The sequence below is a fragment of the Miniopterus natalensis genome, chromosome 2, assembly GCF_054644295.1.
Source record: "Miniopterus natalensis isolate mMinNat1 chromosome 2, mMinNat1.hap1, whole genome shotgun sequence".
Classification (NCBI taxonomy): Eukaryota; Metazoa; Chordata; class Mammalia; order Chiroptera; family Miniopteridae; genus Miniopterus; species Miniopterus natalensis.
The window spans coordinates 178,545,887-178,567,669 of NC_142082.1; the positions used below are offsets into that span (position 1 = coordinate 178,545,887).

A 21,783-nucleotide genomic window follows, 5' to 3' on the forward strand; every position below is an offset into this window, starting at 1 on the left:
GGCTCAGAGAGAGAAATTCATTTGCCCAGAGCCACACAGGTCATCAGAGACAAAGCTGGCATTCAAGCTCAAGTCTGTTTGGCTCCAGGCAGGCTCTGTCCTGTACACCAGCCATTCTCCAAACTGTGTTCTTCATGGAGCTCCAGAGAGAGGAAGTGCCCCCAGGTGGCCCCTTACCCACAGCAGCTCCACTTTCCCTGTGTGGTTTGCTTAGGTGCTCGCATGAGATTTCATTCAAGCAGAGGTTCTGGCTAAAAACAGTTTTAAAACATCCACACAAACAGTAATTCTAAAAACCCCTTGCATTGCATCCTGCTGCTTCTCGAGAAGCCCCAGAAGCTTTGAGGCATGGTGCAAGATTCCAGGGGGTGTTCCTGGCTAGGTTTGCCCAGGGCCCTGTGAGTAGCTTTGAAAGATCACCCTCCTCAGACTGGGGGTCACATTGGCTTAGTCAGCCTGTCCCTCAGTTTCTTTCTTCTAAAACTGGAGGCGAAGTGGCCCTTCCGTTGGTCAGGGCAGCTTGTGGGGTGCTGAAGCTGCTCACCCTGCAAGGGACATACACAGCCAGACCAGCATTAGCTGGGTGCTTGGTCATCTGGCTGTGGAGTCAGGGCCTCACACTGTCACGGTGCTCCCTTTGTGGTGTTTTACAAACTTCAAACCTGTCATGTCAGCTAAGTGTAAGAGCTTAGCTACCAAAAGACACAGGTATATGATGGAACAGAAGTGAAACCTGACTGTCCACAGTGTGCCAGCTGGTCTCTGGGATAGTATCACCTTCGGTTTATAAACAAACTCACCGGACAGCCTTTCACGCTCCAACCTGTTCAAGGAGAAACTTCTGTACTTCAATGTCTTATAAAATCACCTCCAACCCTAGCCAGTTTGGCTCATTGGTTAGAGCATCGGCCCAAGGACTGAAGGGTTCCGGGTTCGATTCCAGCCAAGGACATGTACCTTGGTTGTAGGCTCGATCCTGACCCTGGTCAGGGCACATGCGAGAGGCAACCAATCTATGTGTCTCTCTCACATCGATGTTCCTATCTCTCTCTCTCTCTCCCTTCCACTATCTCTGAAAAGCATTGGAAAAAATATCCTTGAGTGGGGATTTAAAAAAAAAAAATCACCTCCCAGAGTTATAAATATTACTAGAAAAGTAGAAATGTTTTCCTAACTGGACAAATAATTAAAGGTACATAAAAACTGTAACATTTCCTGTGATCCAAAATATATCTCCTGGTTATGATTTTAAACCAGTTTGCCTGAAGTAGAGAAAACTGATTACGTCTAGTGTAGAAGGTCCCACTAAACAAAATTGGGTCATCTGTTTAATTTCGGAGCCCCTATTGTCTCCTGGGACATGTAGAGACTTTAGATACCCCGTGATGTAACTCACTGTTATAATTGGGTCCCATCTGACTTGGACTGCTGGGTTTGTGAGCAATAGTTTTTCCACTCACTTATACCAAGAGTGCTCATTAAAGAGGCCAAATGTATCAAACAGTTTTTGGGTTTGGAAGGTGTCAGTGAACTGTGGTGTATGTACCACCTGTGACTGTGCTCCATGTCCTTGTCTGCCAAGCCTGGGCAAGGATAGGAGTGTCGTTAGGTGGTGGTCAAATTTAATTAGTATAAGTTATACGACAGGCACTTAATTGGTGGTTGGTAAAGGACAGTTGCCGTCACAGGCATCGTGAGTTTACATAGTGATCGCAGATTCTGAAATCCACTAGGTCTCCCAATTTAGAATGTATGAGTGTTTCCCACGGTGTAAGCTGCTCAATACTAGACTCATGAGATGTCCATGACCAAAGGGTTCTTCAGCAAGATTAATTTTGGAACTTCCATGCTGATCCCCCCCAGCCCTCCAGTGTGCACAGTGCTCACAAGGAGACTCAGCACCTGCAGAGCCACAGCGTAGGACACCAGCTCTCTGCCACCTCACCCAAGTGAAGAGACTGCGGCTCGATTTACCATGACCCCCCCGAGCCAAGACCTCAGACCTTTGATCACTGAAAATCTGCTCACGTCCCTTTAACAAGTACATCTGAGTCTCATACTCAACATGAGGGTGGCACTGGGACTCATCCTCAGACAAGCCTGGGACACCAAAGTAGACTAGGAACAACAAACAGACCAGGAGCAAGGCAGAAAGCCCATCACCCTACGGGAGGAGAGAGGGTAAAGCCCATCACCCCAGGAGGGAAGCAGGCCTGCAGACTCTCCTCTGTCCTTGGGGGAACTGCCCTTTGGGGCCTCGTTAGCTGCCCTGGGGCTCAGGAGATCTGGAGCCTTCCAGCCATGCTCTGGTGCATCCATCCCCTGCTTCTTTCCTTTCGGCCTCTCCCTGTACCAGGCTTCTCAGTTCGGAGATGGTAACGGTCGGTAGAACCTCTGTGAGGGGGGCCTGTGGGGCTGGGGCAAGCCCACCCCAGCCTGTTAGTGCAGGGCTGTGGCCTGGGGGCTGAGAGAAGGTGCTGAAGGTCAGCACCTCTGAGCACCCAGGGTTGGTGGCACCAGGCTCTGTCCCTATGAGCAGCATTGGCTTCAGACCTCTGGCCTCTCTCACTGGGGCCAACGATGTGTTTCAGATTGCAAAGCTGCGCAGCGAGCTGGAGATGGTGAGTGGAAACGTGAGGGTGATGTCGGAGATGCTGACAGAGCTGGTGCCCACCCAGGCAGAGCCTGCAGACCTGGAGCTGCTACAGGTGAGTGCGCATCTGCCCCCCACCCACATTCCTTCCCCATCCACACTACAATATCCACGCTTACTCTGAACTCCTTGGTCACCATGGGAGATGTTAAAACCAGGGCTTTGGACTCCCATCAGATTGGAATTCAGAATAGCCCCTCTGCCTCAGTTTCCTCATCTGTAAGGTTGCTCCAGCAATAGCCGTCATGGTACAAGTTTGACATGAGAGTTAAATAAGGTGTGCCTGGTTCAGAGTAAGCTCCCAATATATGGTATTGAGAAAGAGCTGCTAGGTGAGATGCCTGCCTCTCAGACTCCATGCTTACCAGGCAGGCGTGAAAGAGCAGTGCCGACTTTGAGGTGAGAGAGCGGCTGGTCTCAGGAGCTGAGGCAGGTAGGAGCTATGGGTCTTCACTCTGTGTGTCATGAGATACTCCCACGGCCCCATCTCCAGCTGGTGAGGGAGGGGCACTAGAGCAGAAGGACCTAGGTGTGGCGAGAGGCACATTCCCCAGAGAGGTTAGTTCATAGAAGCACCAAGAAAGCTGGGGGACCCCAAGGCTCAGGAATCACCAGAACCCATGAGAAGATAGAGTGCTTGGTGTGATTGTCTCATTTTATGTCTGTCCCCCGCTAGGCCTCACACTCCTTGAGGGCAGGGCTGTGTTGTGTCTAGCCAAGCTGACCCCTGGTGTACATGCTCAGGGGTCCTCACCTTCACGGGGCAGGAGGAAAGTTGGAGGCTTGGAGTTGAAAGAACACATGAATATGAGGACTACGTGAGGGCTTATGAGAGAAGCTTGAGTGAGTTAGGAAGCAGCAGAGTTGCTATAGTGCAGTTAATTTTGTGTGTCCCAAGCCAGGGCCCCATGGGTGAGAGCGATTGCTAGAGCAGGCAGGCTAGGTGACACAGGGACAGCCCACATGCATCAAGCACTTCCCACATGCCAGGCTGTAATGTAGACGTTTGGTACACATCCACTTACTTAATCTTCTCCCTCTCCCATGAGGTAGGGACTCTTATCCCCATTTTTCAGGTCAGCAAACTGAGGCAGAGAGGTTGTGTGATGTGCCTAGGATCCCATGGCTGGTAAGCATTAGAACTGGGATTTGAACCTGGGGCCTGGCTCTAACCTGCTGCTCTTGAGAAGACAAGGTAGTAGAAACAAAGCCGTAAGTGTGCTTGGTCATGGGAGGAAGAGAGGGGAGACCCACTGGATGTTGGAAGTCATGCAAAAGGCAGATAGGGAAGTCCCAGGAGAAGAAGGCCTGACCTAGGAGTGGGTGGGTAACAGGGTCCAGAAAACCAAAATCAGTACTGGGGCAACGTCTAGTTTCCATGATGCCTCCAGGAGAAAAGGGCTGGTGTGTGGCCACAGGCACTGGAGCCCGATGATCGTCTGGACATCAACACCGTGACCCAGGCATCTGTCTGCCTGGTGGCGGGTACCTGAACGAAAAAGCATTCGGTCCTACAAATGAAATACTTATAATATGTGGCTTTCAATTTTTTTCTCTTCAAACGAGTTTAAATATATAACACTTACTGATTAAAAGTCAGCCAGTGAGCTCTGGCAGGTGTGACTAAGTGGTTAAAGCACTAAAGGGTCACAGGTTTGGTTCCTAGTCAAGGGCACATACCTTGGTTGCAGGTTCCAGCCCCAGCCCCAGTTGAGGTGCGTGCAGGAGCCATCCAATTGATGTGTCTCTCACATCGATGTTTCTCTCTCTCTCTCCTTTCCCACTCCCTTCTACTCTCTAAAAAATCAATGGAAAAAATATCCTCGAGTGAGGGTTAACAATTTAAAAAACGGAGCCGGTGTGGCTCAGTTCATTGGAGCATCGTCCCGTACACTGCGAGGTGGTGGCTCAATTCTCGGTCAGGGCACATGCCCAGGTTGCAGTTCCATCCCCCTCGGGGTGCGTACCGGAGGCAACAAAGTGATGTCTCTCCATCTCTCTCTCCCTCTTTCTCCTTCCCTCTCTTCCTCTCTCTCCCTTCCTCTCTGAAATCAGTAAAGAGCATATCCTCAGGCGAGGGGGGAAAGTCCGTCGGTGACACGGTGACTAAATGCAATGTGGGATCCTGGAGCAGAAAAGGGGCATAGTGGAAAAACTGGGGAAACCTGAATAAAGCCTATGGTTTAGCTGCTAGCATTGCACCAGCTTTGACAAATGCCAGACTAAGGAGAAGTTGGGTGGAGGGATACGGGAATTCTCTGTACTGCCTTGGCAACTTTTCTGTAAATCTAAAATCATTCCTAAATAAAAGTATTTAAAAAAATAAGTCAGTGAGAATCATGAGGCAAAAATTCAAAATTGGGGTTTGTGGATAATAGTTGGAGTCATCTAGTTCATTTTTTATGTTTTGGTTACAAAAAACCCCTTACACCCAGAGAAGTTGCAGTTTGTTCAGCTAGCCACCTGGCAGCCTCAGTTTTTCAACTAAGCAAAGAAGGCGGCAGGAACTTCCTCCTGGAGTCTGCACGGAGCCAGGTCTACCAGCAGCACCTTTAACATTTGGTTAAATGGTAGCCTTTAACATGTCGGTTAAATGTTAGCATTTAGCATTTGGTTGATTGTTGGCGTGGAACAGTCCGAAGTGAAATTCAAAGGCTTGCTTGTAGAACCCTGAAGCCGTTCTGTGGAGCTTGAAGTCCAGTCTGGAAACCACTTCCTTCTCCAAGGTCCCCCCAGAGGCCAGAGCCCATCCATTCAGTTGGCCTTGCTCTGGGTCCAGTGACCGTGATTGTCTTCCTTGCTTCCTCGGCAGGAGCTCAACCGGACGTGCCGAGCCATGCAGCAGCGGGTCCTGGAGCTCATCCCCCGCATCGCCAATGAGCAGCTGACGGAGGAGCTGCTCATAGTCAACGACAATCTCAACAACGTGTTCCTGCGCCATGAAAGGTAGCCCACCCCTCCCCCGGCATCTGGCCAGTTGCCCCACTCTTACCCCTCCCCTTCCACCCTGTACTCCTGGTCTCCCCACTCGGGCTGACCTTCTCTCATCTCCCTCTCAGACACCAGGCCGGCTACCCAATGTGTGAATCCTCAGCTGTCTTCTTCCAGCATGGGCATGCATGCCCGGCCTTCCACCCACCTCTCATCTCCTTGCCAGAGTTAGCCCTGCACTTGTGTCCCTGCATCCAGCCCCCGGAGAGGGCAGTGGTGGTGGCAGAGAGCCAGGGCAGGCCTGGCTCTGGGGCCTTGGACCATTTACTTGACTTAATTAGGGCTCTTTGACTGCAAGCTACACAAAGCATTTCGAGCTGACTTAAACAGAAGAGCTGATTAGATGAATAGCCTCTATTAAACTCATAGCTTTTAGAATCCAATGAAGAGTGAAACAGGAAGGCCTCCCAACAGAGCAGGAACAACAGGCAGATCCTAGGGCAACTCAGGGGTCTCTGGGGCAGAAACTCCTAGACCATGTCCCCAGGGCGTCACCAGCAATAAGTGGATCCAAATGCTTACTTACCTTGTATCATTCTATCTCCGAGAGAAACTCTGGCTCAGCTTTGCTGTGCCCACCAGTTGGGGAATGAGGGGACTGCTTGATGGCAGTCCCACCAGGACCACAGGAAATGGGGGGCAGAGCAGTTCCCCAGCGAAGCACTTGGGTGCTACTACAAAAGAACAGGAGTGGTGGGCCTGCAGAAGCGACAATCCCTACACTTCTCCATATCTGTAAAACGGGGCTCACGGTGGTCCCCGCCGTGGGTAAAAGAGTCCGCGCAGTGATGTCTGTAAAGCGCGGATTGGTCGGGGTGTCACCCTGGGTGCCGGTTTTTCCTGCCTCCTCCCCTCACTCATTTCATATCCTTGGCCATCAGCAGACACACTCCGCGTGATTCTAAGTCAGTTGAGAGTGGGTGGGGCTGCTACAGGCCACATCTGCTGGCCTCTCCTGCTCGTTGGCCCAGTGGAATAAAAGGATCCCCTGCCTGCCATTTTGGGGTGTAGGTTGTGAGGTGGCCCAAGGACCCAATCTGGGGGTGACAAACCCCTCTGCACCCACTGTCATCAGGCCTGGCGTTTGCCTGATGGTGCTTCCCGTTCATGGTCACTCATACTCAGTGTCTGCTTGATCCTCACATCTGGTAGGCAGGTCCCGCTGTCACCCCCTTTTTAATAGACAAGGAGACTGAAGTTCAGAAGTGATGTTTACCCACAGTCACACAGTGAACATGTGACAGGGCCAGGACTTGAATAGACTCCAGACCAAGGTCTTCTTGATGTCCCTTCCCCCATGCCTGGCCTGTCTGAGGGTGGGCCAGTGGGTCAGTGCAGTGTAAGGATGTGCCTTTTTTGCACCACCATGGAGAGTCACTGGCACACACAGATACGCTTCCACTGCCCCTCCCCCCCAATATTCTGGATAAGTACATCACTGAGCAAGTTCCACACGACAGCCTTACCTCTGCCGTTTGCCACGAATTCCCATTTCTCCTCTAGTCTATCCCTGTCCGTTTGTCTAACGCTGGTCATGACTGGAGTGACCAGATCATTGATAATACAAATTAGGACACCTTTGCAAGTGAAAGAGGCACTGTTAATAATTCCCTGGGGACATCAGGCATCACCCGGTCTGTCTGGGACAAACAAGATGTGTCGTCACCCTGACTGACCCACTGCGTTGATGCTGAGTCCACAGTGAGCTGTGCGTGGGCTGTGCTCAGGGGCCTCTCTCAGCCTGTTTCCCTAACTCGGCTCTTTCTGTCTTGTAGGTTTGAGCGGTTCCGGACAGGCCAGACCACCAAGGTAAGCAGCTTCTTTCCTGTGCCTAGACCATGCCCTTGTTTACAGGGAGAAGGGCTTTGCTCACCTCCACCTGTCCCTCTTATACTGGACAGGACATCCATCTTATCTAGGCTCCTAGAAAGTTCCCCTTCTAACTTTTTATGCTACTGTCCCTTTAAGGCTCTGCCACCAGCTAATGCCCAAGAGTTTTCGCACCCTCCCAGAGGGAGCAGCAGAGCTAGAGGCCATGGGGAGAAAGAAAAACTCCTAAAGCATAGCTATCAGGGCCCTGGTGACAGCTCCTCAGGCAGGCACCAGTGCTTCAAGCAGAGGGGAGTGAGGCTACGGATGGGGGATGATGGTGGCATCTCCCTTCCCCCCAGGCCCCAAGTGAGGCTGACACGGCAGCAGCTGACCTCATTGACATGGGCCCTGACCCGGCAGCCACTGGTGGCCTCTCGTCCCAGCTGGCAGGAATGAGTGAGTATGGGGCACCCCTGCAGTTCTGGGGGTGCTGTCCAGTTGGAGCTGGAGCACCAACAGCAGAACGTCAGCCTAGACTCCATTTCACGGGGTCCCAGTTTGAATCTTGCCACAAGGTTGAACATCCAGAACAAAACACGTGGGCCTCTTTCTCACAGCCCTTCACGACAGCTGAGCCCTGTCAGGTCTCAGAAGTCCCATTGTTCTGAGATTGCCCCTAGACTCTAAATTCTCCTTGGCCTAAGTCACCTGGGTGAGCATGGGCAGTCACTGGAATGTCCTGTGTCCCTCTTTTCTCCTCGGTAATGGGCAGGAATGGGCCCTTCCTCACAGACAGTCATAAGGACTGAATGAGCTCGGGCATGAACCAGGCTTGGGCCAGGCCCAGAGTGCACTCTAGGCACGTGTTAGCAATCAAATTGTTGGCATATCACTGTGATTGGTTTTAATAATACTGACTGACTGCTTCATGCCCCACCCTAGGAAATCGTTCCGAGTGAGGAGGTGACTGTGCCCATGGTCCCTCAGCCAGCAGGTGGCCAGATCTATTCATACATCCTGCCCCATGTCCCCCCACTCTGTGCTGCTTATCAAGAATCAGCCCTGGGCTGGGCAGGGAGCAGCTTGGCCACAGTGCATACACAGACATCTGGGCGGAATCTAACATGGCCCTTCTGTCCCCGCAGACCTGGGTTCCAGCAGTGTGAGAGCTGGCCTGCAGTCTCTGGAGACCTCTGGCCGGCTGGAAGACGAGTTTGACATGTTTGCACTGACACGGGGCAGCTCGCTGGCTGACCAACGGAAAGAGTGAGTGGCTGGCTCACCCTGAGCCCCTGCAGTTTGGGCCGCTTTCTATCAGAAGAGATTCTCTCCAGGTCTCTGAACCTGTTTGTTGGTGGGCACACCCTGTCAAAAAGCGCACAGCCCCCTGCTTGTCCCCCTCAGGATGGCAGAGTTCCTTCCCCCTAAGTCAGTCCTGCATGATGCAGAGCCTTGGGCCAGGTGGCAGACTGAGTACCCCACAGGCAGAGCTGGATGGGAAGGACCACCTATAGGTTGATGACCAGCCGTGTGCCAGAATCATATAATCCGATCAAGTGAGGAAACCGAGGCATCGTGAGGCTGCGTCACTTGCCTCAGGTCAGGCAGCTAATTGGCTTCCTATGCTGGGAACCCAGGTCTGTCTGGTTCGAGAACAGTGTCTCCAACCCGACTTGGGTCCCCACTGCACTATACACAGTGCACCAAGCCCTCTGGGGCAGGCAGGAGGTTCCTGATAATACCTCAGGGGCTTGTCCAGTCATTTCTGTCATTCCACAGTCCCTATCACCCCACTCAGGTCTGCCCATTCAGCACGAGAGCTGGGGTCCTGTCCTTTCATGGGAACTGTCCATTTCCAGGGAGGCGCTTTCAGCAGTCAGGGCACATGGCCAGCCCCTTGCCTCAGCTTCCCATGATGGATTCCGTTTAGGCGTGTCAGGGAAGCAGTGTGCTGAGGCTAGTCATCAGTCCCATGCTTATAACCCCAAGTCAGAGCTGAGCTAGCCAGAACAGAGAGTTGAGGAAAGCTCTGGATTAAGGAACCTTCCCAGTGGACCCCTTAGCTCCCTAGTGGTCATTCTGGTGTCTTTGGAAACTGCCTATGGGCCTCCAAAAGGCCCAGAGCTACCCTCTCCACACTGGCAAATTCAGGTGTGGCCTGCCTGGGCCCATGGGTTGCCCACAGTCCTGCCCACTGACCATACCCAGCTCTGGGAAAAGGAGAGCTCATGAGCCACGAGCCACATCATTATTCAGGCAGAATCTATAGTCTCAGGCCTAGGTGCTCTGGGACCAGTGGCTCACGGTTGCCATGGAGTTAGAGGTACTGTGAGGCTGCTGCACAGACAGAAGCTAATGAGTCCAGTGGAACTTAACAGCCAGGAGGGTGGTTTGCCCCAGTAGGCCCCAGCAGGCAGCACAGTGGCCATGCCAGAGAGCCCCTGGCCCAGCTCGCCAGCCTGGCTGAGGTTTGCTGTTACTGGAGTGAGGCCCTGAGGGACAGAGAAAAGCACACCAGAGCATCCTCTCCAAGGCCTGCAGTCTCAGGAAGAGATGTGCACACGGACCACTGCCATGCAGCGTGAAGTGCTGTCCTGGAGGGGTGCGCCAGGTACTGCAGCCTGGACAGCAGAGTAGGGGGGCCAAGATGGCCATTTCAGGTCGTGGGAAGAGCATGTGCAGAGGCTCAAAGCCAGGAGAGAGCATGAGACACCAGGGGTAGGGCAGGTGGTCTAAAACAGCATCATGTACCTTCTCAGGTCCTGGGTTCTGCAGGCCCCAGGATTGGTTTCCTCCACAGCAGAAAGTGCCCTGTAGGGGACAGGAATGTGCCCTAGCTTGGAGTTCCTCTTTCCTTTGTTCTCCTGCCTGGCTCCCTCCCTTCTGCTCCAGCTGGGTCTTTAACCCTGGTCACCTGCTTGCCTTTGGACTCCTCACCTTGCCCTTCCCCTGGGATTCTTGAATCCTCCTCCCAGGCCTGTTCTTTCTACCTGGTAGCTGGCCCACGCCTCCCTCCAAACTGTGCTGGCTCTGCCTCCGCTTGCTGGGAAGCCAGCACTTTGTCAGCCCTTCTGTTTCTGTTCCAGCCTCTCACCTGACCAGGCCCTTCCACTCGGGGCACCAAGGAGAGTGGTGGGGCATCTGGGCAAGCCAGGTCAGCGGCACCTTAGCCAGGCTTTGCCAGAAGCAGGGAGGCTCTTCCTCCACTTCTTCCACATCATTGTTCTGGGGACACAGTCCACTTGCTCCCCATGCTGCTGTGTCACCCTAAGTGGCCCCAGGTCCAGCCCCTGGCCAGCAGCCTCACTGGGGACCATCTGAGGAGCAGCCCCACCTCCTGCGCTGGCCATGGGACCACACCTGGCCCAGGTCTGCAGCCTGTCTGGCCCGTGAGGTTGTCCTCCAGCGGGTATGCTAGGCCCTCCACTGCTACAGGAATGGCCTCTAGGGATGGCCGAGGGGTGTGTGTGTGTGAGAGAGAGAGAGGGAGAGGGAGAGGGAGGTGATGGGAGTAGTTAGGATGGAACAACAGTTCTTTGGAGAGAAGGGAAGCTTTGGTTTCTGTGTGTTCCTAGGGCCAGACGTGCCTTATTCTGCTTTGTCCTCGAGGCACCTGCCTGTCTTAGGCACGGGGACAGCAGCATGATTCCTCTGCACCCTGAGTGAGCAGCCTCCCTGGGCCAGGATGCATTGTGCAATCTTTGGCATCACTTACTCCTCACCTCCGCTGGAAGCCCAGATTTAGCCAGGGGCACTAAGGGCGTGAGCACACCACCCGCCACCCCAACTCTCACCTTGGCTCCAGCAAGGCCTGCAGATGGTCCCCAGCCCCCTTGCTGTGAACGAGAGCTGTGCAGCCGGGGGATGCACTGGCTCGTGACCGCGCTGCTTTGGCTGACTGCCGTCCTGTGGGAGGCAGTGGACAGCAGTGTTCTTCAGATTGGCTACATGGGAATTTGAGGAGCTTATTCAAGAGGCCCCTTTAAGTACCAGCCTGCCCCATTCCCAGGAGAGTGAATGGGCATTGCAGGAGTTCAACGAAACAGGGTTCCAATTCCCAAAGCCTGGGGCTGGTACAGCCCTGACTTCTGCAGAGTGTGGGTGCTCCCCTATCCCACACCCTGCCCACACCTGGAGGAAGATCCCTCATCCCTCCCTGTGTAGGGATTTCCCTTTGCACCTGGGACTCAGGCTCACTTCTTTGCCTCAGTGCTGGACAGACCCAGTGCTGAGGTCTCACCTCCTCTCTGCTGGTGGTTCAGAGCGAGAACAGGGGTTCTTTTGAAGCATCAGGGCTGCCTCCCCTGGATATCATCCCCTCTGCAGCAGTCAGGGGAGACACCCAAGCCCCCTCCATAGCCTAGGTTTTTCCTCCTACTCTTGGTTTATTCTCTTACTCCCCCTGAAACTTCACCTCAAACCCACCAAATACCTCCTTCCCTGCCCTCCTCTCCCTGGGAGCTGTAGTGCCAGCCCCTGTCCCTCCCCCAGCCACTGCCCAGCTGGCTGGCATCCCCAGAGGATGGTTAGAAACACCCTCCACCTGCTGCCAGACTGGAGGACTGGGGGAAGGGGCGTTCATGGAGAGCCAGCACCAGAAGGCACCTCTTGGTGGCAGAGGGGAATCCCCCCCCATTCAAACACAGCCTTACACAGAACCACTACTTGTAAAATTATCAAATGGGAGCTGCTCAAAAAGGGTCTGGAGATAGGGAATTCTCCATGAGCATGGGGTCATTGGCCCTATTCCTCAGCCCTGGAATTGGGCCAAATCTGGTGACAGCCATTGGTGATCTTGTTCTGTCATTACCCAGCAACACCCACCCTCCCCCAGCCACGCCGCCTGCCATGCAATCATACCCCTGGTTCCAGTTCCCAGGGCAGGAAGTGGGGTCCTTTCCACCACCCCAGGCAGGCCTGCAGGTCGAAACCCTTCCTTGAGCCAGCCCTGCCCAGGCCCAACCCAGGTCTACACCGAATGTGAGTCCAGCTCATCCCTGCCCGTCCCCTTCCATCGTCACATCAGCTAGCACGCCTGGCGCAGCAAGGGCAGCACCTAATGGCCATGGTGGCCCCTGTGTTTCAGGGTAAAATACGAAGACCCCCAAGCTACGGATGGCCTAGCTGGAGCCCTGGACGCCCGGCAGCAGAGCACGGGAGTGGTGAGCAGAGGGCCCAGAAGGAAACAGGGAGTGCTTGCCCCCTGGGTCCCCCATGTGCCGGGCACTGGCATGGCCTGCCCTCCACCCTCTCCTCCTGTGCTGCTCCTATTGGCCCTTTGTAGCCAGTGTGAGTACATATTCCCATTTCACAGCTGAGAAGACTTAGGGGTAAAGTCATCTGCCCAGGTTCACACAGCGAGGAGGGTTAGAACAAAGGCTCAGACCTGAGTGAGATGGCGCTGGAGTCTAGCAGCCTGGGTCCCCACCCTCACCAGCTGTGTGCTTAGGCAGGTGACTACCCTTCCTGGCCCTCCCTTTCTTCCTGTGTGCTGAAGCTTACTGTTGTGCCCACATGGTTTATAATCGGATGCGTGAGGGTGTGTATTTAAGGTGCTTGGCACAGACTGAGAGCTCAGTCAGAACTCTGCCTCAGAGCCTCTTTAGAGACCTGTTACTTGCAGAAGTGTGGGCAGAAAGGGACCAGAGAACAAGAGCTGCAGCGCCAGCCATGCCCCTCACAGCCTTGCATTTCCTCCTAGCTCCCTGCCTGCCTTCCCACCCTACAGCCCCAGGGAGCCACCCCGGGCATTTTTTTTTTTTTAAATATGTCTTTATTGATTTCAGAGAAAGGGAGAGGGAGAGAGGGAGAAACATCAATGATGAGAGAGTCATTGATCAGCTGTCTCCTGTATGCCCCCTACTGGGGAGCGAGCCTGCAACCCGGGCATATGCCCTGACCAGGAATCAAACCAGGATCTCCTGGATCATAGGTCATTGCTCAGCCGCTGAGCCATGCTGGCTGGGCTGGGCATCCTCTTAGTTCCATTTAATTGCTGGCTATGTGTTGAATGACAGTCAGGGCCAGCACTGAGCATACTCTTTGGGTGACCCCACTCCTTGGCCACAACTCCAAGCACACTTCTCATACCTTTGAGTGTGTTTCTGGGCACCATCCAGACACAGAGAATTCTGCCCCAGTAAGTGGACAGAGTTGTTCCTTGGGAGGTGGTTGGAAACTGCAGGACCCGGGGGTTGGAGGGGCAGGAGCAGTGACGTGACCAGCAGAGGAGAGGGTTGGTGACACGGGGTTTCTGAGGCTGGGGTGGGGCTGGCTAGTAGGAGACAAAGCCTGAGCAGCAGCAGGGACCAAAGATCTTCAGGGCACCTGGGAGGACTGTGGGTTTATTCTGCATGAGGAGGAAGCTGTGGACGGTCTTGAGCAGAGGGGGACATCCACCTGACTTCCATTTTAGAAGGACCGAGTGGAAGCTGGGAGAGCAGTGAGGAGGCTGTGAAAGCCTCCCAGGCCATGGGATGTGGGGGGGAGGTAGAGTCCCGGCTAATTCCCAGAGACATACCAGCATCTCAGGAGGCATTCCCAAGTCAGGACAGGGCAAGACCTGGAGCACTGGAGGCAGAGCCAGCGGGGTAATCAGGTGCCCCCGTGTGCATTGTTACCTGTCACCCCCAGAGCCTCCCTTCATTTTTCTTTGTAAGCAGTTCGTCGAGCCTGCACTCTGTGCCAAGCTTTCTACATCCCCCTTACCAACTCACCACACAGACCTTTAAGGTTTGTTGTTAATTCTTTTCACCCAAGAGAAAACAGTCCCAGAGAGAGGTTAAGTGATACCACAGCTGTAACATCCTTCGCATGGCCCTGGCCCAGAGTGAAGGATTTCATCTTAGTACTGCTGTGTGGTTTTTCACTTAGGAGAACACCAGGGTTCAGAAGTAGGATGTAGCTTGCCCTGGGTCACACACCTGTTGGTCTGTCTAACTCCGAAGCCAGTGCGGTAACAAGGACCCCAGAGGGCCTGTGAAACTCCAAGGAGCAGAGAACGCGCCCCTGCTCAGCCCTCCATTTCCAAGGCCCGTCATTCTGGCTCTAGGAATCCAAATGAATCCGGACTCTCTGGAAGCCGGCCAGAAGCACTTCCTCTCGAGCCACCTGGCCTCTCATGGGCAGGGACTGACTCCACAGCCCAGCGGGCAGCAATCCCAGCCAACTCTTCCTGTTCCAGATGAGGGAGCTGCAGCCCAGAGACAGGTGTCACCTGCCCAGGGGCACACAGCAAACATGGGGGCACCCCAAGAACTAGAACCCAGGCCTCCTACTCCTGTACCACCTCACAGCCGCGGGGAGAAAAGACACACAAAAACTGATAAATGATAGCTCGTTCATCTCCGATAATTTGAGAGACTTGAGCCACTTCCACCAGATCTGAGTATGACTTGCTTAAAACCATGTCAGTAAGCCCCTGCTCCAAGGTGCTTGAGTCTCGCAGGTGGTAAGGCTTTCACTGAACGGTCAGAACGTGATTCCAGGCAGCCAGGTACAGAATGGAATCCAGGGCCAGCTCTGTGGCAGCCAGTGTCTGCCCCTTGTGCACACGCCCTGTGACGTGTGGAGGTGTTTGCCAGGCTCCATATGGAGTCTGCCCAGGGTAGGGAGGCAGGACTCTTGTCTCCCTCGCCCACCAATCTTCTCTGGGGCACAAGGAACCTCTTGTTTGCATCAGTAAACATGAGGGGACTGAGTAAGCCAATGTTAAGCCTGAGATGCCCGTCAGAATCCTCTGAAAGCCAGCTGGCTAGTGGCTCCCTACTCAGCCATCCTGGGATTGCCCAGGCCCACCCTCCAGGTTCTTTGTGGAAAGCATGGAGAAGCATTGCCAGCCCATTCAGGGTTCTGGGGGCCCAGGGCTGTGTGGTTCACCCCACAGTGAGGCACCCTCTGCTGCTTCCTATCCTCTTTTACCTGCTCCTACACCCACCACATGCCTGCGTGAGCACGCACGGACATGCACACACACACACAGGCCTAAGGTGGTAGCAGATGTCCCCGCCTGCAGGGAGCATCCCTGTTGGAGAAGGCTGCCAGGCCACCAGTGTCCCTGGGCCTGTCCTTCCCACCTCCCTCAGCATGACCCTTTCTCACCAGATGGGAGGTGGCAGTGAGAAGAGCCTCAGTGACTGGATGGTGAGACAAGGCATGGTGAGGAGGGCCACCTGGAGAGCTGGGGCTGTCACTTGCAGGGCTCCCACGTGTGTTATTGTTAGAGGGAGTCAGACCGTTAGACCCGGAGGAGAGCGAGGGGCACCAGGATTTCCTGGGCAGCCAAGGGCCTGCTGGGCCGAGCCCAGTAGTCCATATGGTCCTGCTCCCTCCAGTCCTGCTTCGCAGCCTCTTGGTGCCCACTTCTGGCTCCTGACTCAGAAGCAAGGCCCAGGCATCCCCTCTGGCAGCTGGGAGGTGACCGGGCTCACCTAGTTCTGAGCAGAGTCCCAGCAGAGAGCTGATTGGGAGAAGGAGCTGGTGTGGGCAGCCTAGAGCACAGGCTGCTGCTGCTGGGGCCGCTGGGAAAGCGGCTCCTTCTTTTCTGGGCTTCCTGCTACCCACTCAGGGCCTCAGGTGCTGGAGACAGAGCGTGGGGATCGAATTGTCTTGGTCGGAGACTCACTCTCCCCCTTTCCCAAAGTAGCTAACTGGCCGCTGGCGTTTCTTGAGCATCTGCTCTGCCAGGCCCTGTGCTAAGCTCTTTGCAGCCATCTCATTCAGTCCTCACAGCAAACCGGACGCTAGGTACTGTTGTTACCCACTGTGAAGATGACCGAAGTGAAGTTCAGAGAAGTGAAGTAACCTGCCCAAAGTCATGCTGTTTTATGGGACTGGGCCACACTGCAGTGTCTGACTCCAGATTCTGTCCGGAACTTCCAGTCGGATTCTTCCACTGAGGAAGCGTTCAGAGAAGGAAGCCCACGCCCCAGCCCAGCCTGCAGCCCCTGTGCGGAGCCTTTGTGGCAGAGCTGAAGTGAAATGTCCCTGTGCACAGCCTCAGCCCCTCTCAGTCCCCAGCCTAGCCTTTTCCGGTCATCTCGCACTTCCCTCCACTCCGGCCTTTCCACCGTGAACTGAGTCTGGATGTGCAGGGAGACAACCCGACAGCCCCTTGTCGTGTCCCCACCCCAACCCTGATGGCTGGCCCCTTCCCTGGGTGCCATGCCTTCTCCTGCCAAATGCCCCTGAGCACCTGTGCGCAGCTCCTCGCTGGGCCTATGCAGAAGCCCTCCCCCTGCAGGCTGAGCCCCACCCACATCCTTGGTGTCTGAACACTTGTCTATTTTCTCCTGGCCTTGTTCCAGCTCCCTGGAGCCCACTCCTTGGCCCCCGTTTAGCCCACTGGCCCTGCATCCCCCTTGCCACAGCCTGGCACCGTGGGCAGAATTGTGCGTCCAAGGCAGCTGGGCAGGAGCTGTCTTGGAGGGGATGCCAGAATGGGGCGGGACAGGTCTGACCCCATTTCATAAGTGAAGAGGCTCAGGTGTGTGTGACTGCCCCGGCCACCTAGCTGGTGGGGCTTGTGCCTTGTGGCCCCTCCCTGCCTCACTCTCCTCCCTGCCTTCCAGATCCCCATCACCCAGGCCTGCCTCATGGAGGACATTGAGCAGTGGCTGTCCACTGACGTGGTAAGTCAGGGCCCGCCCAGCCCAGAAGCAAAGGCTCGGACCCACTCCTTGCCCACCTTGCCCACGGAGCTCCTGTTTTTTCATGAAGTGGCTGGTCATGGGGGTGGGGAAACAGCGAGTGGGTGACAAGGGGAGCATTACTATGGGACACCTCAGCAGCTGGAAGTATCTCCTGCCAGCTGCCTGCCACATCCTAGGCACTTCCTGTTAGAGAAGGGCCTGTGAGGTCCCCAAGGGTGCCATTGAGGGCAGCCAAGGAGCCATGACAGCGCTGAGCTCTGCACCTGCAGAGGCTCAGGGAGACCTCGGCCACTCAGCCCATATCAGGAGACTGATAAGCAGCCGAGGGGTGCAGTGTTTAGGAGGAGGTGGGCAGGGGCCAAGAGCAAAGTGCCTGGGCACTTCCAGGCCCAGGGGCTGCCTCTGCAAGCCTCCAAGACCGTGTTGCTACCCGAGGTCAGGGGAGGGTCCATCGTTCTGTCCTGTGGCAGAGGCTTCCCCCTCCCCAGCTCCCGACCTGAGCATACCTGGCCTGTCTCCTGCCATGGGGGTGAGTCTGTCCACCCCTCTGGACACTGGAAGGAAAGGAAGTAGCATTCATTGAGGCCCCGCTGGCACCACGCCTTGGGCTCAGTACTCCGCCTGTAGTTTTCCCTCTTAGCTTTCCGACAGCCCTGTGACTTTCACCAAGCAGAACACCCAGGCTCGGAGAAGCCTTGTGACACCCAAGTCCAGTGACTGAGGAGGAGGTTCCGGTCCTTGGCCCGCAGCTTGCGCCTGGATCACTATTTCAGCAACCAGAGCCCTGCCACGCCCAGCCCCGTTCCACCTCACCTTGCCCAGCTAACCTCTGCCTTCTGCTTTCTCAGGGGAACAGTGTGGAGGAGCCCAAGGGTGTCACCAGTGAAGGTAAGAGGCCCTGGCCCTGCCCACCCACCCACATCCCCTATTCATGCCTGGGAGCCCACCCCCAGCCTCTCTCTCCCATTTCTCCAGAGTTTGACAAGTTCCTGGAAGAACGGGCCAAAGTGGCTGATCGGTTGCCCAGCCTCTCCAGTCCCTCAGCCGAGGGACCCCCAGGGCCCCGTCCTGGCAGCACCCCTCGAAAGAAGACCCAGGAGAAAGATGACGACATGCTGTTTGCCTTGTGAGCGGGGCTGGCACCCTGCAGCCCGAGCCCAGTTGCTGCCACCCTCCTGGCTGGGGCCTCTTCCCGTCCCTTGGTGTTAAGGCTGCTTTGGAGTGGCTTGTTACCCCCTTCTCTCCTCCTCGAGGCTGGGCCATGTTTGGGGTGTGGGAAGGCAGTAGGTGAATTGAGTGAACAAGTCAGTTCTTTGTTGGGACCCTGGCCACTGCTGCCTCCTTCCCCACCCCAGCCGACCACTCTGACTTTGCTGAGATCTGGATGGCCTGGAAGACAGGCTGCTGCTTGGTTGCCCCGGGTGACTCCTGCCCTGGGTGACCCACCCCTGGACCCACCCCCAGAGGAGCCCTCCAGAGCCCACACTGCCAGCCAGTCTGGCTGGAAGCTGGAAACAGAAACTTCTGTTGCAGCCTCTGGTCCCTTCCCTGGCCCTGGCCTCATGGAGCCTGGAAACTCTGCCCAGCTGTTGTGGGCAGGGTATGTGGCCCTCTGCTCAGCTGCACACTGTCCAGGTACGAAGCTGCACATGGTAGGGCTCCAGCGCCCCAGCCCCGGACTGCAGGGGACACCTCGGGCCATGCCTGGAGCACCTGCGGCCCCACAATCTCCTCCACTGCCTTCTCCCCCCACCCTTCTTCTTCCAGCCTGCTGGACATGGGCCCACCCACCTGTTGGCTGATCCTCTTGTACTGGGAGAGGTGCCTTTTCTGTCCCCAATTAAAGGTAGAAAACCACCCTGCTAGCAGCGTTCAGTCTCCAAGTGGGAAGCGACTTCTTGGTCTCATCAGGGGCAGGGACAACTTTGGCACTCGGGCCAAGGGTGGCACCTGCAGATGGTACAGGCAGAGCAGCAGGACTGAGCACCCAGCAATACCTGGCATCAGGTACAGACAGGTGCAGCCCCCTCTTGCCTCACACACAGGCTCAGCTATGATTTGCCTTCCAGGAGACCCTATTGCTATCCCTCTGAGTGACGTCCTACGTGCTCAGGGCACCTGCGCACTGCTGCCCCCCTCGGGCCTGCTCCTGCCCAGCAGCAGCAGCACATCAGTTAGAGTTGGGAGCTTGGTGTTGGTCCTGGGGAGGTGCTCCTGCAGGGAGGAGACCACCATGCTGTCTGAGCGCAGGTGCGAGGCACTAGATGAGGCAATATGTGGGCTCATGGAGCCATCACAACAGCCCTGGGCAAAGCAGTTACCAGCTCATCTCAGACGCTGAGGCTGTGACTCTATCATTTAAGCTGCCCAACTCGGCGCGTAGGTGCAGGTGTCTGTCATGTTCCGGGCAACTCCTTGTGCCCCAGTGCATGGTCCTCACTGTCAGGTGACAACACTGAGGCTGATGGGAGGTCTTGGCTCACAGCTGAAGGAGCTAGGTCAAGTCAGGCACAGGACGTCGGTTCTCATCTCACCCCTGGCAGCCGGAGGGCCCCGGGTCTTGGGTACCACCTTTTTGGGTCTGGAATTTCCGAGACTCACTGTGTGAGGCATGTTGGCACCTCCTGGCCCAGCCCTCAGTGGCAGAAGGGAGGGGGACTGGTGTGGGGCTGGGCGATTAACCTGCCTGAAAGGTCAACCCATAGAGAAGAGCAGAAGTCAGAATGTCGGGGTCCAGAGCAGCCAGGCTGGAGTGTGGCCTGGGTCCTCTCTGGGCAACCCCCAGCCCCCATCAGCAGTGGTCTGGTAGACCTGAGTTTGAGGTGTGGCCTGGAGCTGGGCACACAGGAGACCTGGACTAGCCAGCCCTCCAGGGGTAGTAGGGGCAGAGAAAGCAGCTTGGGGCAGGTACAGTGGGAGCCTGGGCTCGTCCTTCCCCTAAACAGAAGGAGGGGGCTCATTGTCTAGCCCGTTTCAAAGCTTCCAGATGAGCTAGGCCTGGAGGAAGGCAACGGCTGAATCTAAGTCACCCATATCCCCAACCTCAGCCACCTTCTTTTCTGTTGGGAGAGCAGCTCTCCCATTCTCCCCTGGGCAGCCAGCAGTTGGCCTGGTCTGACCAATTTTGGGGAGATGGTAGCACCTGGGCCCTTGCCCTCCCCCCATACCTCACTCAGCTGGCCCAAACTGGAGGGTTACCGCCTGTGTCCGCGTCGGCTGTGTGTTAGCCCAGCCACAGAAGGCTCTGGTCTTAACAAGGAAGGGTCTCCTGGCCGTGATCTGGCCTTGCTCTGTTACTGGGCGGGTGGCCCTGTGCTGAGGGGGTGGAGCTTGCCAGCCCTGCCCAGAGGCTGCTCTTACTCAAAATTGGGAAGAAGCCAAAGTTCATGCTCCGCTGTCGCTGGGCCCCTTCCCCTACGTCCACGTGGACACCAGCACCCCATCTTGCACTGCCTAGATCACACGGAGGTGGCCAGGTGCTGGGGACTTTGACTCTGGTCTAAATGTCCACTGGCTTTATCTTGCCGGGCCTGCCGCCTCTTCAGTCAGCGGTCATGACAGCAGATCGCATCGAGGCCCCTTCCTAGCCCACTTCTGGCTGACTGCCAGCAGCTCCACACTGGACCACCAGTGTCTGGAGCCCCAAGCTGAATTTTGTGCTTGACTCCATGTGTTGGAGGAAGGCCCCTAACGCACCTGGGTTCTGTGACCCTCTTTTTCATAATATGCACCTTTATCAGCTGGTCCCTGCATGGCTGCAGTCAGCAGCTCCTGGTGGTCAGAGAGAGCTCCCTGGCAATGATGGGTCAGTCACTCCCTCACTCGGGGCTGGCAGCCCCAGGAAACCAGCGTGACTTCAGGGCTAGTGGCCCTGTTCACGGCTAAAGTTGCCAGGTCATTTATTCTTTCCTGTGTATGGTATCCGCAGAGTGCCAACTGCACACCAGGCATGGGTCTAGGTGCCAAGAACACAGAGGTGAATGAGGCCAAGTGCCAGCCCTGTTGGGTCACATGGGAGGGAAGGGGACGATAAAGATATGTAAATTCAGAAAGTGCTGCTCTGAAATGAAGGGAAGGGAAACCCATGCAGAGAGACGGGAGCTGGGAGGTGAGGGAGGGGCCTCTGCTGGGGGCCCAGGGCTGGAGGGGTAAGGTGGGCCCAGTACAATCGAGCAGGAAGCCACCAGGGAGGCCACCGGACTTGCCCTGGAGGGGACAGCACTGGGCATCCCCTCCTTAGGGGTCCCTCTTCCAGAGAGAAGGCTGCTGGGGCTGAAGGCGGGCAAAGGAGCGCTGGCAGGAGCCGTTAGCCCTGGCCAGCCTGGGTATCCTGGCGCAGGCTGGCTGGGCTGATCACTCAACAGCTGCAGGAAGTGTCTCGGCCCCGCATGAAAAAGGGCCAGCTGCTGGCGGGGCCTGGGCTCTGGGCCCACAGAACAGGATTAATGAGGCACCAGCAGCTGCTGCTGGGCCCAGCTGCCTCCGAAGGTGGCACGTGTCCAGGGACATAGGGAGTTTGAGGGGAGCACAGCCGGAGGGTGCAGAAGGGGTACCTAGGAAGCAGCCCCTGGGGCCTGTGAGGAAGTGCTCACCAGAGCTGCCGGGAAGCCTCTGGGCAGAGCCTCCATGCCCTCCTGGCTCCCTGAGCCACCAGAACCCCACACAGGGCCTGGACAC

At 55.9% G+C, this 21,783-nt stretch overlaps 1 protein-coding gene across 1 annotated transcript in view; it reads left to right on the forward strand.

Moving 5' to 3' along the window:
• The window catches only part of TOM1 (target of myb1 membrane trafficking protein), a 42,419-nt gene extending 21,192 nt beyond the window's left edge, over window positions 1-21,227 (forward strand). Inside the window, exons 7-15 of the mRNA XM_016222897.2 lie at window positions 2,592-2,708; window positions 5,466-5,599; window positions 7,420-7,453; window positions 7,816-7,912; window positions 8,602-8,722; window positions 12,543-12,618; window positions 17,026-17,085; window positions 17,955-17,994; window positions 18,082-21,227. Of these exons, the coding sequence (XP_016078383.1) occupies window positions 2,592-2,708; window positions 5,466-5,599; window positions 7,420-7,453; window positions 7,816-7,912; window positions 8,602-8,722; window positions 12,543-12,618; window positions 17,026-17,085; window positions 17,955-17,994; window positions 18,082-18,236 (834 nt within the window). The 3' untranslated portion in view covers window positions 18,237-21,227. The remainder of the gene's footprint in view (window positions 1-2,591; window positions 2,709-5,465; window positions 5,600-7,419; window positions 7,454-7,815; window positions 7,913-8,601; window positions 8,723-12,542; window positions 12,619-17,025; window positions 17,086-17,954; window positions 17,995-18,081) is intronic.
• Window positions 21,228-21,783: the final 556 nt, after the last annotated feature.